The sequence below is a fragment of the Gekko japonicus genome, unplaced genomic scaffold, assembly GCF_001447785.1.
Source record: "Gekko japonicus isolate JY-2015 unplaced genomic scaffold, Gekko_japonicus_V1.1 scaffold101, whole genome shotgun sequence".
Classification (NCBI taxonomy): domain Eukaryota; kingdom Metazoa; phylum Chordata; class Lepidosauria; order Squamata; family Gekkonidae; genus Gekko; species Gekko japonicus.
In genome coordinates, this window is record NW_015165238.1 from 1,763,023 (window position 1) to 1,779,996 (window position 16,974).

The 16,974-nt window shown below is 40.6% G+C and overlaps 1 protein-coding gene across 1 annotated transcript in view; it reads right to left on the reverse strand.

Moving 5' to 3' along the window:
- The window catches only part of DNAJC1 (DnaJ heat shock protein family (Hsp40) member C1), a 116,289-nt gene that overhangs the window by 65,740 nt on the left and 33,575 nt on the right, over positions 1 to 16,974 (reverse strand). Inside the window, exons 4-6 of the mRNA XM_015410011.1 lie at positions 14,442 to 14,607; positions 13,178 to 13,272; positions 11,985 to 12,078 (exon numbers count right to left, since the gene is read on the reverse strand). Coding sequence (XP_015265497.1) covers positions 11,985 to 12,078; positions 13,178 to 13,272; positions 14,442 to 14,607 — 355 coding nt within the window. The remainder of the gene's footprint in view (positions 1 to 11,984; positions 12,079 to 13,177; positions 13,273 to 14,441; positions 14,608 to 16,974) is intronic.

Sequence of the window (16,974 nt, forward strand, 5' to 3'; positions counted from 1 at the left end):
GCCAGTTACAAACACTCAGTCTAACCTACTTTAGAGAGTTGCTGTGAGCATAAAATGAAGGAGAGGAAAACAACGTAAACTGCTCTGGGTTCTCACTGGTGTATTAAAATAAATAAATGTTATGGCAGTATGCAGAGTGGAAGATGGAGTCACAAAGTAGGAAAGTAATTCTGCCACGGAGAACGAAGATTTTTCTCCTGCATGCTGTGTCCTAAACTGGCACTTTCTACTCTAGTTCCTGTCCACTATAGAATATTTTAATCATATAAAGTGAACACAATAAACTCCTCCTGGAAGTTTGTGCATATGCTCCAAGCTTGAGTGGATTAAGTCTTGCAACACTGAGCACAATTCAAGAAAAGATTTAAATTAATATAAACCAAACTACTGAAAGTTAAGGTAATCTTTTTTATGCCTTTCTAAATTTGTGGGTAAAAGCACAGGTTCTCTTTTTATCAAATTATTTCATTCTTATGCGCAACACAGCTTGACTATGTTGTGGGGCTGTATTTTGCTATTAGCAAATCACCAAACATGATTGCTTATCATTTTGCCACACTGAGTTTGGAGATTACATCAAATGCATGGAACTGATAGGCCATGGATGCGTTTGCTGCGGTTTCAACTTGCATGCAGTCAATCAGCATTTAACTTTAACCCCTTTGACACTGAAAGCCAATATTTGATGCTAAATTCTGGAACAGAATCTATTATTACTTATGCGACCTCCAGACATCAAGCATCAAGGGGTACCTGTCAATCTCTCTAGTGTGTCATTCATGGAACAACTGGAACAGAGGCTCCGATTAAAAAACAGAATAAAAGAGAGTGGGAAGCAAAACAAATCATAAGCAGTAGTCAGGCAAAGACAGACTAACAATTCTTATACTAAAAATGTGAATGACCACGGCCCATAAATACCCATAAACAAACAAACAAACAAAAAACGCTCAACAGATTCCAGCGATAATCACTCGGCAATGGAGAAGTTATAAAGAAAAACTTCCCATAAAGCAGAAATATGGGGTGGAAAGAAAGAACTGTACTTCTTGTCAAACTGTTAATTTGGTATCAAAACTCCCATCATGTACTGTATTTTCATTGCTTTATAATACTGAAGTTTTTTCCCCTTTGTGTCAACAAGGAAAGGATGGTTTCACGTATGAAATTACATCTTTGCTTTGTACATGCACATACATACATGCATGCTTGCACCCCCAAGGCAAGATTTGATTTTGTCAGCTGTTATAACAGAGTGACTATGAGACTGAGCTGGGAGCCAGGAAGACAGACAGCAAACTCACTAAATGGCTTCAGGCAATCCACTCTCTTTAAGTTTCCCTCCCTTGTCTGCAATAGGAGGATAATAATGATAATGGTCTACCTTATAAGGCTGTTAAGGATTATTGGGACAACGTCTGCTAGGCACTCCAAACACAGAAAGTACTACACAGTATAATCTTTTATATAATAAAAAATAATGGTGTGCTGTCAAGTCACAACTGGCTCAAGGTGACCCCAGGACCGTGGGGTTTTCAAGGCCAGAGATAAACACAGGTGGCTTGCCTTCCTCTGTGTAGCAACCCCAGTATTCCCTGGTGGTCTCTCATCCAAGTACTAACTGTGGCCAACCTTGCTTACGCTTCCAAACTCTGATGAGATTGGGCTAGTCTATTAGGCTGCGGGCTAAGTATTATAAGGATCCAAAGCAACACTATATGCTATAGGTTTAATCCTATATTTAAAAATCAACAGAACAATTTGACAGGAGAACAAAGAATATAGGTTAACAAATATTTTCCCCAGTCATCCTGGTACCTTCTGTGTCTGTTTCATTCTTTCACCAATTCCCAAGGAAGACCCAGTTTCTACACTGTTAGAGCCACTCTGTTCTCCAGAAAATTCGGAGGACAGTTAAACATACTTTGTTGAGCTATCTGTCCCATCTTTAATCTGTTGTGAAGAAAGGTGAGCTATACTGCTGTAAAGAGATACGTGTATTACGAAGTCTGAACACCCCATGAACATTGGCTGTCTCTACCGGCAAGGATTCAGGCACAACCAAGAAATTACATGCAAGACTCAAAGACAGAGATACAGTCTGAGAAGAATTAAATAACTCCATCTTCCCAGTTCTTTTTTTAAACTGTTCCTTTATTGGGTTTTTTTTTTTTTTACCACATTTCCATTCAAATTTGGTAGCAACCAGGAACCAAACAGAATTGTTTTTGGAGAGTTGAATATGGTCCACAGACTACCAGTTGACCCCTCTTCCCCTACACAATAAGCTATCCAAGTCTCAAACAATATCAATCTCCCCAAGTACTAACCTTTTCTCCCTTATTCCTTCCCAATCCAAGTACAAGTACTGGTACTAGAATTCTAGTAGAGAGCTGAAATTCTTTAGCAATCCTCTCAGTCCATACAGATGCAAAGTATTTATTTAACAGTATACCTCAAAATGCCAATTACCAGAGGGTAGCAATAAGCAAAGGCTTTGGCTTCTGTGCTCTGCTGCTGGCCTTCCACCACACTTTGTCGGCCGCCATGGGAAACAGGATGCTGGACTACACGGACCACTGGCCTGATCCAGTAAGGCTCTTTTTATGCTCTTACCTTGCCACTTAATCATAATGCATTTTCCATCCATCTCACATCACAACGTGAACAGAGATATAGATAAAGGTAAAGATTCCCTTGCTCGAAAGCCAGTCGAATCCGACTCTAGGGTTGCAGTGCTCATCTCCGTTTCAAAGCCGAAGAGCCAGCGCTGTCCAAAGACGTTTCCGTGATCATGTGGCCAGCATGACTAAACACCGAGGCGCACGGAACGCTGTTACCTTCCCACCGAAGTGGTACCTATTTATCTACTTGCAATTTCTTGCTTTCGAACTGCTAGGTTGGCAGGAGCTGGAACTAGAGACGGGAGCTCACTCCGTCATGCGGCACCCTGGGTCTCGAACTGCTGAACTACTGACCTTCCGCAGCCTGCAGTTCAGCATCTTAACCACTTGAGCCACCGCAGCTCCTGAGATATACGATAGATACAAACAAACAAAAAGGTGGACTGAGATAGAAAAAAGTGGAAGAGTTTTTCTGAACAAAGCTTGCCTTTCTGATATTCACTCAAAATCGGTTTTAAACCATTAACTGGACTGGGCTTTAAAAACTGTGTGAGTGGAGACAACTATCTCTTGAACAAACGTTTTTCTTCCAGGTAATCACAGTAGAGTCTAGAAATTACAACACCTATACATCATTGACTTGAGTGGTATCCAAGCTAACAAGTCAAAAAGAATAATTAACACCCCATGATGTTTATGAAAATCTGAAGGTGTTTAAACAAAGAACGCTCATCAGTAAAGGCATGCCTGCTTTTAAAAAGCCCTCCATTCCAGCTGGAGACTACTGTAGGAGTCACAGCGCATTCCATAGTGCTGAATTATGCACAGTTCAGAAAGAACGAGCAGGCTTCTAGTACACTATTCACAGGGGAATTAATCTGCACTGGCCCCTGTTAAATGAATGAGAGTTATGCAAGAGCACAACAACTATGCTCCTCCAGTACTCTCATTCATTTTGGTGGTGCACGTGCCAAAGTACCTTGTGGATATTTCTTACAACGCTTCACTGGACCTCACTACAGAAGGTCTGCAGACAATGGAAGAGCTTCATTTCCGAAGTGTATCATTTCTGTGGAAACCAAACAGTAATCTCCCTGTTTGACCTGCAGCATCTAATAAAAGAAGCACAACAAAACTTTTCCGGTATCCCGAGATTTGATGACAAATGCAAGCTTGCATTTTGCAAATAAGGGAGATGGATAAATGCAAAACCATTATTTGGTAAATGGAGATTTCTTCCATACGTTCAAGGGAGGGGGGCAAGAGATCCACTGACCAACAAAAATTCAGGCTTTCAAAAGCAGCCATCTTAAAAATGCTAATCCTGGCTTGTAAGCCATACTTTGCTTCTTGTGCTATATGTAAGCAGTAGCGAAGGGCATCTCTTAACCATTTAGCAAGTGCATGATTCTGAGTTTATGTTATTTTTATTTTCCTTTTCTTGGATAATTTTACTTTTGGCTCACCAAGCTCTCCAACAGGCTACCAACTTGCTCTGACCTGGTTTTATTTAGGAATGAGCCCCACGGAAGTTAATGGCCTTTACTTAGAACTAAGTACAGCCTCTGAGATTACTGTTTACTATGCAAAATATGACAAAATGAATTCAACTTGAATTTTTAGAATATTGCTATTGTTGAACCACTTTCATATCAATTTTCGTAAAGAAGTATACATCAAGTTTACCATCCTATCCACCAATTTTCTAATTACATTGAAACAGGGGGGTTTTTGCTGAATTTTCTCTCTACCTTCAACAAACAGGATGGAGGATTTTTCAGATATTCAGTGCACAGATCTGTTTAAAAATAAAAGTTAGCATTTCTTTATGCCATGCAAATCAATGCTAGTCATTCACAAACCATTCTAAATTCTTAACAAGACAACCAGCTTTTTCATAACAAGATGCTGAGCATTTTCTTCTCTCCTACCCACACAAAGGGGATTTACTTACTCCATTTATAACCTGATTTTTGGCTATCAAGTCCTCAGACTAGTTTGCAACACTTGAAAAAAAATGTATTAGCCCTTGTTGCTGAGTGAATATTTTTAGCCCCTCCTCACAGCATAAGACAGCCTGAAAATGCCCTGAGGGCCAAGCTGGGAGGAGTCAGGTGCTGCTCTGCCTCTCGTGGTACAAGGGCAGCTTCTTGGATGAGGGGGGGGTGTCTCCAGCTCTTCCCCCAGGAAAAGAGGTCCTCAGTGACCTGAGGGCCAGGACTAGCTATTCTGTCTCCAGGAAACATCTTTGACTAATCCATAATATTTAGGAGAGCTTAATATTTTATGACTGCACAGGTACCTTAAATGTGGGGCATTAAGGTCAAGGCAAACCCCCCACCCCCATAAATCTAATTTGAAATGTGGGGTTGGAGGAGAGTTTTACAGATGCCGCAGACTGCCAAAAAGACCAACAAGCAGGTTCTAGGTCAAATCAAGACTGAAATCTCTCTAGAAATTAAAATGACTAAACTGAGGCTATCATACTTTCCACATATTACGAGAAGACAAGAGTCACTGGAAAAGACAAAAATGCTAGGAAAAGTTGAAGGCAGCAGGAAAAGAAGAAGACCCAACATGAGACAGATTTGACTTTATAAAGGAAGCCATGGCCCTCAGTCTGCAAGACTTGTGCAAGGATAATAGGATGTTTTGGCAGCTGTTAATTCATCGGGTCTCTATAAGTCGGAAGCAATTTGACAGCACAAAACACACACACACATACACACACATAGATCTGTAGATTGTTTCCCTTTTCCTTCCTCAGAGACTGTCAGAACAGTAGAAAAAGTAGTGGAAGAAGAGTCAAGGAAGTCTTGGTGGTGGTGGTGGTGTTTTTAGAAAACCTGGTAAGGGTACTTGCCATCATGCACCAGAACTCAGACCTGCACCAGTTTCTAAACATATTAGGGCGAGTGCATAATGCATAAACAAATATTCTCCTTGGATGGATTAGCTACAGACCTGTGGCTTTCTCCCTACTGGCTTGGCTCATTTGCTTCAGCCACATGGAGCTGCCTTATGCCAAGTCAGACCACTGGTCTATCTAGGTCAGTATTTCCTGTGGCTCCTCCAAGGTTTCACATCACTGAATTTCAACTCGAGATTCCAGGAAGTGAACCGGGAAGCTTTTGCATGCAAACTAACTCCTCTACCACCAAGCCACGGTCCCCACCCAAGCCACCATCTGGATTGTTTTACTAAACCTCTGAAATGGTCGGTGTCACCTATGAGGTTTCCTACTGCAGCACACCATCCATATTATTCCTGATGAGTGATTTCACACACAGGTGACATGGGTCAGTCAAATCATATATTGCATAGCCTGGAACTGCAGAAAGTCCATTCACTTGTATACTCCTGCATCTATACTTCCTAGAATCACAGAGTTGGAAGAGGCCACACAGGCCATCTAGTCCAACCCCCTGCTCAATGCAGGATCAGCCTAGAGCATCCCTGACAAGTGTCCAGCCACTGCTTAAAGACTGCCAGTGAGGGGGAGCTCACCACCTCCCTAGGCAGCTGATTCCACTGTTGAACAACTCTTACTGTGAAAAGTTTTTCCTACTATCCAGACGGTTCCTTCCCGCCCTTAATTTAAACCCACTATTGCGAGTCCTATCCTCTGTTGCCAACAGGAGCAGCTCCCTGCCCTCCTCTAAGTGACAGCCCTTCAAATACTTAAAGAGAGCCATCATGTTTCCCCCTCAACCTCCTCTTTTCCAGACTAAACATTCCCAAGTCCCTCAGCCTTTCCTTGTACGGCTTGGTCTCCAGGCCCCTATCTTCGTCACTCATCTCTGCATACGCTCCACTCTGTCCACATCCTTTTTGAAGGGAGGCCTCCAGAACTGAACACATTACTCCAGGTGCAGCCTGACCAATGCAGTGTACAGTGGGACTATGACATCTTGCGATTTGGATGTTATGCCTCTGTTGATACAACCCCAAGATCACATTAGCCTTTGTTGTCGCTGCATCACAATGCCTGCTCATACTTAACTTACGGTCCACCTATACCCCAAGATCTTGTTCACACACACACTGATACCCAGTGCTACTTCCAGGGGACATAGCTTAGTGGGACAGCTTTGGATACAGAGGGGGTCCTTAGTTCCATCCGCGACATCTCAAGTCCAAATGCAATCTCAGTTAACAGGGTTAGGAAAGACCTCTGCAACAGTATCTGATGAAGGGAGTTTTATGTCTCAAAAGCTTATACCCTGGTAATCTCGTCGGTGTCTAAGCTGCTACTGGACTTGAATCTCTTCTACTGCAGACCAACACAGCTGCCCTCTGAAACCCCTGCCACAGTCAGCTATTCACCGACCCTCAGGGATACCACTCTGCTCCCAGAACATTAGGCTCTTGCCATAGGCAAGGTCTCTCCAGCCTTCCTTCCCCCTTCAGAAAAGGGAGACAAGGATTCAGAAGCATACACATAATTGCACACTGGCCACTTGGTAACAAACGTGCTGGCTTCTCAACGCACCAGAAATCCATCTTAATCCACTTCCTTGTGTCTTCCACAAAATGAATTACAAGTAAAGCTCTCAAAAAATTACGCCTTGAAACCTGCACACTTGTGAACCATTTTTCTTCTAGCTCTGGAGAGCTAAGAGCAGATGGCATAGCAAAGAACAGTGAAATGACAATGGCTAACCTGCGGACGTGCATACAAAGCAGTTTTCTGAAGTAAAGGAATACCTTAATTATTTTAAGTGCCTTCATGTATTTTTCCCCCCCTCCCAAGGTAGGGCAAAGGAAGGGGCAGGAGAGATGAAAAACATTCAGCTGGATAAATGACAATCAGATGCAGGTAGGTAGCTTTGCAACGTGATTCATGTAAAAGGATATTTCGCCTCCCTACCTCTCATATATCTTCTAAGATATATTAAAAGGCAAACACTCGGATCTAAATATCCTCCTGGACAAGCAGAACGTGTTTCTATTCTTGCGGTGGCACATGTGAGTATACGCGCTGCCAATCCCTGCTCCCAGTTGCAGTCCTGTGCGTCCTCCACAGGCTGAAGGATCCTCTGCAGCAGCTTGTGATGCAGTTCAGACTGGTGGTGGAAAGCGCCCTCAAGCCCCAGCTGATTTATGGCAACCCCTCAGGTGTTTTCAAAGCAAGAGATGCTCAGAGGTGGTTTGTCACAGCCTGCCTTAGCAGCCCTGGCCTTCCTCGGTGGTCTCCCATCCAAGTACTAACCAGGGCCCATCCAGGTCAGGGCAGTTGAGGGTAGGGGAGAAAATCAGCAACCTCCTGTGCATGGATTAAAGGCTTCTGCCAATAAAGATGACCAAACTACAGGTGAGCAAACAAGAACTGTGCTCTGTCTCGAATACGTAATAGCAGACGGGCATGAAAGGAAGCTGTCAATGCTCAATTTCAAGAATGTAATCACATTCTTATTCTTTAAAGCTGGACTTCATACTCTTTCTTTCCTCATACAAAGATTCTTAATTAAGGATGAACTTAGATTTGTTAAAATAATGCTTGCCTCCCCCCCCCCCCCTTTTCAAGATTTGAGACAGTTCAGAGCACGGCTGAATTCTCAAGAGGTTACAGCTGATAAACCAGCTGTGCCTTTTGTAACCTTGAGGATAAGCTCCAACAGACTCTGCATGGGGCTGCACTCTTAAGAGCGTTTCTGAAGCTGTAACTGGTGCTAAATGTTGCAGCATGCAACGCCCTTCATATTTTGCTTCTTTCTGTTAGAAGGAGCAATAACCAGATTCCTGACAAATGGAAAACCGGCTCTGATTTCTCACTCTGAAATGTTCTATTTATTGTTTATTTAGAACACTTATTCAAGTTTCTAATGCTCAAAGTAGTTTATATAAGACAGGGGAAAAAACAGTAAATCAGAAGTATAGTCTCTAGCTATACAGAAGCATACATGACCAGGCTCACCAAGGCTTCATCAGAATTTTTTTTTTAAGTCTTGCTACCTTTTCAAAACATGGAAAGAGAGGAACACCTTCCAGTCTCATTGTGGAGGTCATTCCATGACACTGGGTGTGACAAAAGACCCACCCTCCAAGCACATGTTTCCAACTAAATTCAGTAAAGGTACACAGCAGAAGACCTGATCTGCCAAACAATAATAGCATGGTGGCTTAGAGAGAGGGGAGAGTTTTCTAAGGGGACTGACGACACCTAATCCCAAATTTATGAACGACCGCATGTGGAGGCTATATACAAACGCCTGAGCAGCACTGATAACCACACCAGACCCTATGAAAACATTATATGCCAGTCCTCATAGATCCAAGCTAACACTGACTATTAGTCTCTGGCATCCAACACCAATAACAATCAAGGCCAGACTGACTACAAGGCACACCAAAACATCAGTCACAGTGAATCATGGCCACTACAATTCCCCAACCACCACCATAAGGTAAGCAGCAGACTGTATACTTGAACAAGATAAGCTGTAGAGGCCCTGCTTGTGTCCCCCAACACCAAACAGCAGAGGACTTATTTATCAACCTGGCATTTGACAGGACCAAGAAGGAGGAAGAACTGGGAGCTACAGAACCTAGATTAGCCCTCAGCTCGGTCAGAGATCAGATCAAAATAGAATCTTTACATACACATTTATTTATATATTTACATTGTTCATAGTCCGCTTTTCTCACTTGGACTCAAGGTGGATTACACAGAGTGAGTCAACTGAAGGATGGGACATTCAATAAACAATGCAATAGGATTAGAGTTATAGAACCAACCAGAAGTCTAAAAACAGGACTGAAGCAAAGCATAAATATTAACACGACACATTAAATGATGCAAAATTTCACAGAGGATCCTAGTTTCAACAAGCTATACACAGTAGCATAGACCACAAACACTAATAATTTTTCTAAGTGAGAATAATTTAGTACAGTGCAAGTCTATTGCCTGAGTAGAAAAGCCCTCTTGAATAATTCAGTTTTGCATAGTTTGTGGGAAGCCGGGAGAGCGGGATCCTCTTGACATCCTCAGGCAGGCCACTCCACAACTTGGGGGCCACAACAGAGAAGGCCATGTATACAGGCAGCTGTTGATTTTGCCCACTTTCAGCTTAGCATCTGCAGAAGACCCTGCTCTGATGAGCGCGGCTGTTGTGGCCGAGCGTAGGGGGAGAGGCAGTCTCACAGATATGAGGGTCAAAGGCCATGAAGGGTTTTGCATGTGATAGCTAATACATTACATTGACCCTGATTACTGGTGGGCAGCCAGTGAAGTGCCTGCAGGATTGGAGTGATAAGTATGCTCCACTTAGCTCCTGGTAATAGCCAATAACAGCATACACAGGGAAGCTGCCTTAAACAGAATTAGATGCATCATCTATAAGGTATCTGAGAGACAACAGCACTCCAGGGTCTCAGCCAGCGGTCCTTCATATCAACTACTACTTGATCTCTTCAACTGGAGACTTTTTCCACATGCAAAGGAGATGCTGTACCACTGAGCCATGGCTCTAACTTTATTTTTCCATCCACCATACCCCAACACCACTTCCATGTAGATTCCAAGTAAGTATGCCCCATCCTTCTGCAAAAAAACACATTGTCATTCCCCTTGCAGTCCCTCCATCTTGCCCATTTATAACTACTATTGATATCTATACTGGGAGGCCCATACCCGAGGGCCTATGCCCTTTCATTGTAGTTCATCAGCTCTCCTTCAGTGATCGCACTTTACCCTAACCCAGAAGAGAATGTCCACAGGACAGCTGAAGGAGTTGTTTCCACTTTCTGCTTACATCAGAGGAGAGGACTCTGAAACACCAGTGGCTAAGGCTTAGTATAAACATGCAGGCATTAAAGGGATGTTTCTCTCTTCATGTGAGATTTGCCACATGTGTATTTGCCACCTCGGCAGTTCCATGATGGTTTCCCCATGACCTGTTTAGCCTGTGGTAATTAGGATATTTGCATTATACTCCTGGGGGTGGAGGCTCTCAGGATCAGCTGGTCAATGAGTTCTGATTCCAAGCCGTCTGAAAAAATGGGGGCTTTCTAGCTATCTGCGTCTATGGTTTTACTTTCAAAGTGAGCCGCCCTGAACCCGCTTGCGGGGAGGGCGGGCTATAAATTTGAATGAATGAATGAATAAAAGTACTGACTTCTGCAATTTCTTGAGGAGGTTTGCAATGACTCATGGGATAAGTCCTCCAGAGTTCCTACATTACGCAATGCAATTAATGTTTACTTGCCACAAATGTTGATCACTGTACTCTGGCCTGACATCACATCTCCTGCCAAGAATACGGCAAGTGTATTGTCTAGCCTTACCTTAGCTCATGAATTCATTGGCAAGTGGATTTGTTTCCTGTTTCTTGGCTTGGCTTCTTCTTTCAACTTTAGCAGTGCTGGCTGAGCCTACACACCAGGCACAACCCACACAATTCCCAATCTATATTTACTAGCCTAAATAGCTAGAAATATGCCAGCCCCATACACATAATCGCAGCTTCTAAATCATACTTGTCAGTAGGACACGAAACTCTTATTTCTTAGGAAGTTAATGACGGGTGAATCCAAACCTTAACCCAGCTCTCCTCCGCCTTTGGGCCTGCATCAAAACAAAAAGCAGTCTGTGCAAAATAAAAGCAGCTGGTTGAGCTGTCAAATCAGAGATTTTCTTATACTGGCAACTAGAAGCAAAAAAAAAAGGGGATCCTTTTCTCATCCCATCCTTACCTTTTCCTGGCCACAAATGCACCAGTTTTGTAATCCTCTATTCTTTCTATCTTTGTAAATGGGGCTATAATTCTTACGAAATACACAGCTTCAGAAAACTAGACATTAGATTAGACTTGTGTTTACTGCAAGCCTCTATCCTATTTAATCTTGTGCTACACACTTAAAATGCTTTTAAAGCTTTTGAAGTCATTAAAATAATTTATTAGATCTGCAATTTGACAAAGGAGGAAAAAATATTAATAGTTACTGAAGCTAGATTTACCCTATTTGAAATACAATTTTATTTGTTTTTTTATCTTATTGAAACCTGAATTGTTATTACTCATGCAGCACACATTTTAATGAATATAAAAGAAAGCTTCTTCAATGTCTTCCTGTTAGACAAGAAATGCAATTTTAGATGTGGGAGTTCTGCCCACCTTTCCCATTTACTTAGTAGAACTTTCAGTGTCTTCACTGTTAATCAATGAAAAAGATAGCAACTATTCCCTTGGGCCTGAAACAGTTATTCTTTCAATAAATAAAATGTAGGATGACGTACAATGACAACAGAAGTGAGTGCTTTATTTTTTTTTAAAATAAAAAAATTAAGAGAAAAACTTATGAAAACAAGAGCCCCCCCAGCCCCCAAACTCTCCACACACAGCCTTGTATTTTTACCTGAAATAGCTGAGGTAGTGCTTTTACTGTTAAACAGAACCATATACCCAGCTTACAAGGAAGCAAGTCCCGCCACTGTGGTTTATCTAGTGACCTAAAGAGATGGGAAGGGAAAAAAAGTTTTCAGCATTTTTTTTTTTAATGTTGCATAGATTCCCACAGAAGTCTATACAACCAGGAATGTAAAGTGCTAAGTAAGTATCAATCCATCACGGGGATATATAAATATTTTCACATACAAAAAATATTCACCAAAAATTTTTTACCCTCCCAAGGCAGCCTAGAAACAGAGAGACACACAAGAATACTTTCTTGTAATCTTTATAGATAGCCTTCCCTAAACACGGGCTTGTCTGCACCTCACAAAATAAATCCTTCAGCCTTCTTGACGGCTTTAGCGAAGGAAAAAAAGACTAACCACCACCACCACAAAGCAGTCACAAGCGCTGACAACCAGATATGAAGACTGCGGCATAAACAAACCAATACATAAAAATTAATGTCATTTGCAGTTCACTGAAGCATTACTCACTGATGTCATCAGAACAGAAGACAGGCAGAATGGTCTCTGATCTCCATCCTGCATTGATCCAGTTCATGCCCCTGCTGTGTGAACTATTTAAACCCTTTATTTCTTTCTATGAATCAATAGAAGAAACGGCGGTATCTTTCGGAGTACCCTGAACTCCACTATCACGCCCTCCCCCATGTTGTTTCTTAGCTTTAAAAAAGGCTCACACAACCAGGAAGCAAGACTTTGGGGAGGGAATGCTTTCTGTTTCTAAGCTTAGAAAAGACGTAACCAAAACTCAGGCTACAGATAAACGCTACTGTAAGCATCCTGCATTCAGCAGAAACTTCTTCTTTTTTTTTAAAGGGACGGCATTAAAATCTTCCCCTAAAACTGAAGAACAAACCACACCTGTCATTTATATTAATTCTATGCAAGTTTCCTTGTTTGCCCTGACAAAGTGCATCCTCATTTGACACCACTCAGTCCACACAGACTCACAAACCATTAGAAGGAAGGACTATGAAATAACTAAACCACACAATATGCGTCCCAGCACTGTACAGCTTCTTTTCGAGAAGTAGCACAAGGTGGTATTTTATGTTCTTGGCATGCCAAGAACTATTCCCCTTCAATACAAGAAGTGACTCTATTGCAAAAAAATTTTCCCCTGCATTCCCACCTTTCATTCTTGTCTCCACCAAGTTTCACTTCATCCAAATTCTTCCCTCCGGTCCTCTTCTTCTTCTCCCTCTTTTTTCTGGTAAGCAGTTCATCCTGAAAAAGAAAGAAACAATATTGTTAGATGTTACCATCAACATGTGCTCTGCAAAGGTGAGTGAGATTCTTCAATTAAAGATAAAGAACAGTATTTATGAAAATGTTTTTCGGGGGCTACATGATTAAGAAAAATCATCTTTCTTTAACAATAACTGTTGCCATGGCGTCCATTCCTTAAACACACATGAAGTCGAGTTCTGTCAGCCGTGTGTATTGCCACAGCAATCAAAGTTTGCCTTAAAAGAAAGAAGCATTCCATTTTCATTAAGACACCTTTGAAAATATATAAAAAGGAACACATTCTAAAGGCAGATGTATGGCATTATAAGTTTCTTGGCATTTAAATAAAATAAATATATTTAAATAAATGAATTTAAATAAAAATGCTCTACTGTTTTCTAGTAGACAAGGAAGTAGCAAAACATTTAACCATCTCTCTGTTTCTGTTATTTTTTCCCATTTGAACCCTGGAACATTTATCACGTTTGAAAGACATTTCAATTTGGGGGGTGGGGAAGGGATATTAAGAGACATTAAAAGCCGAAGTGAATATAATTTCAAAACATCATGACTAGGAATTGGGGGGGGGGCCCTCGCAGGGGAAGAATCCAAAACACATATTAGTGCAATTCCCAAGGAAGAGTTCATTTCGATTCTAGTAGCGGTTTTGCCAAGAGATTTTTTTTATCAGTATAGCTGATTGTATCAGTTTTTTTAAGTTTTCATTTTGTTTTAGAAATCTTACAACCATTAAAAAGGCAGAAATATAAGTATTTTTTTTTACAAAAAACCCCCAACCCTTGAGTTGTTTCCTTTGTATCCAACACATTTTTGAAAGAATCTACTTTACTAAAGAATTACTGTATTTACCTGAATGGATGAATAGGTTTTTTTCCTATATGTGCCATTAAGAAAAAGAGGAGGCCACCTTAAATTCACTTTTAATAACCAATTGTGTATAACTTTTTTAAAAGCAGGTTCATCTTATGTTCAGGTTTATCTTCCTTTTGGGTAAATACAGTAGTAGAAAACTAATCCGTAGTGGCAAAAATGTGTCTGTGCGTTTATCCACACACACATACATTAGCAAAGGATGAGCAGCAAAGAATCCAGAAACCTTCACACATCTGTGATGATTTTAGAGAAAGGTCATTACCGATGCTTACCAGTTGTTTTTCCAGGTAGATTGACCAAACTACACCATAATGACCCACTGTGAGGATAATGAACAGCAGCAATGCCAATTCAGCATTGCTCATTTTCCTCACTCTCCTGTAGTAGAATACAGGCTGCCGCCAATCTGGTAGCCCATTGATCAGAATATCATCATACCTACAGTGGCAAAAAACAAACATGCTTTCATGAAGCATTTAAAATGAAAAGACAAAATTGAGAATAATCTTTTTTCTTTTTTTAAAAAAACACCTTCCATTATTGGTTGCAGAGACAGAAGAAATCCAAAGCAGCATGCTGTAGAAATGTTCTCCGGTGGCTGCATTAAAAATGGTAACTCTGCTGTTCTTACAGCTCCCCCAATTGATTTACTTGAGAAATGTTTTCTTCCCCTCCTCTACAATGAACCATATGTTCAAACTACCTGTCAATCACTGGTCAAGTTTCCAGAATAAAAAGAATTACAAAGGGATGACTGAAAGCGGGGTGGGAATGACAACCAAACGCACTTACTTCCTACGATTCCTTAATTTAGAAACCTTTATGAACAACAACAAACCATGTACCATCATGGTACAACAGGAGGTTCTATATTTGCTGTTTTATTCAACTTTTTATCCTGGTAATTTTTTTAATGGTTGGGATTTATAGTGATCAGGAGTCTGGAATTCAGGTTATCTTTTAAGAATGTTACTTGAAATATTTTTCATCACTGCTTTCTCATTTTTAATGTGGTGACATGCTTTCCTTGTTGGTTGCTTGTGCTTTATATAATATAAAGCTATTTACAGAAGTCAGTTCTTTCTGTATTTACTCCTCCTCATTCTCACCTTACTGATTCATTGAGGAGGAAGAAACCAGCCATTTTACCTGCAAAAATAGCTGGTTTTGATCACTTTTAGAAGGAAACCAAACAAGGGCTAGACATCTAATATTAATTTCACTTGGAATGGAGACACTCAAAAATATTGTACGCTCAAATTAATCCTAAATGGAGCACAGCTCATTGAATATTCTAATCACGCTGTTTCCAGAACTAAATCTGCACTGAAAGGCCTAATTTGGTGCAACACATTGACCAAAATATTTTAATTAAAAATATTCTGAGTTAGTCGCAGGCCTAATTACAGGAATAGAAATAGAGCCTATATTGTCATGCAGGTCAGTAGAACTCAGTAGTAGGTTTTTCTCAAGTAAATTGACCGATCCAGGAATAATAGCCCAGCTGCTAAACTGCCAGTCTTGACATGTAAATCAATTTAAATGCAACAACTGCAATAGCTACTTTGATAGTTATTAAATTGATACCTTGGAGATGGATTAATGAGAAAAAATTTGAGTTATTTTTGCCAACATTTGTTTTCGCTTTTTCCCCAAATAATAAAACTTAAAGGCGTTAAGTATAAAATAGACAGCATTCAAGAGAGCTGAGGAAGTTTAACCTATGATTAAAAGCCCAGTGATCTAGACAAGCAGTTAATTATTTGATGGTCAGAGAGAAATATTCTACTAACTTCTGCTGCTGGGAACCAAAAGGATAAATATGAGGAAACTTCAGCAGCCATGTCAATTACATTTTTTAAAAAAAAACTTGCATGCATCTCAAAAGCGTCAAGCTTTTCAGGGAAGCCCCTTTGGAATAAAGCGGAGTGGGGTTTTTTCCAGAAAGAAAAATTATCAGTAGTCCAGGATGATGTTTCAATCTCATCTACAAAGGGGGGGGGGGAGAGAAGCAGTCAAATCACTTTTAAAATGTTCTCAGTCTACTTCACTCGTTTGAATTAAACAGAAATGCACATGCACCTAGGTACTAGAAATAGAGTTTTAAAAGTACACGTAATGGCGATATTTAGAAGCTACCATCACCAAATACTTTTTTTAGAAAAATTAATCCATACCACTAATACCATATGGCAATAAATATTACCATCAAATATTAATCTCCCTAAGTCATCACTGGCTTTGATATTACAATGCTTTTTAAAAAACCAACAACAACCACCCTGTTTCATACAAATCCAAATCCAAGGCAGGAAAATCTCATGCAGTAAACACTCTCACCACCACTTTGCATTTACCAGGCTATGACTGCTATTCTGAACAAAAGTCTCCAAGGATTTAGTTCCAGAATCAATGCTCTATTGATTTTACTATCAATGAACATTATGGCTCACGCGACTGGCCATTTTAAGGGAAGATAGCTTCTATTATAACCCATTTTTTAGAATATATACTGTCAAAAGATAAATCATTCCTTTGTATGGTAATTAAGCACTGTATTCAAAAATTAAGACATCTGCTTAATTTTTAGAACTACATGTGAACAATGATCTTTAAGTTACTCCAAGGCCTTTGATCATTTTTAATCTTGTTTTTCACATTTAGGAAATTAGTTAATTAGGAAGCATGCAGACGATTCATTAAAGCACTTATTTGCAGAAATCAATCTATCACCTACGCTAGACCATCAGAGCGCAGGCAGCAGAATTAAGCACATCAGGAAATCACAAAGCATTCTGGCCTTTA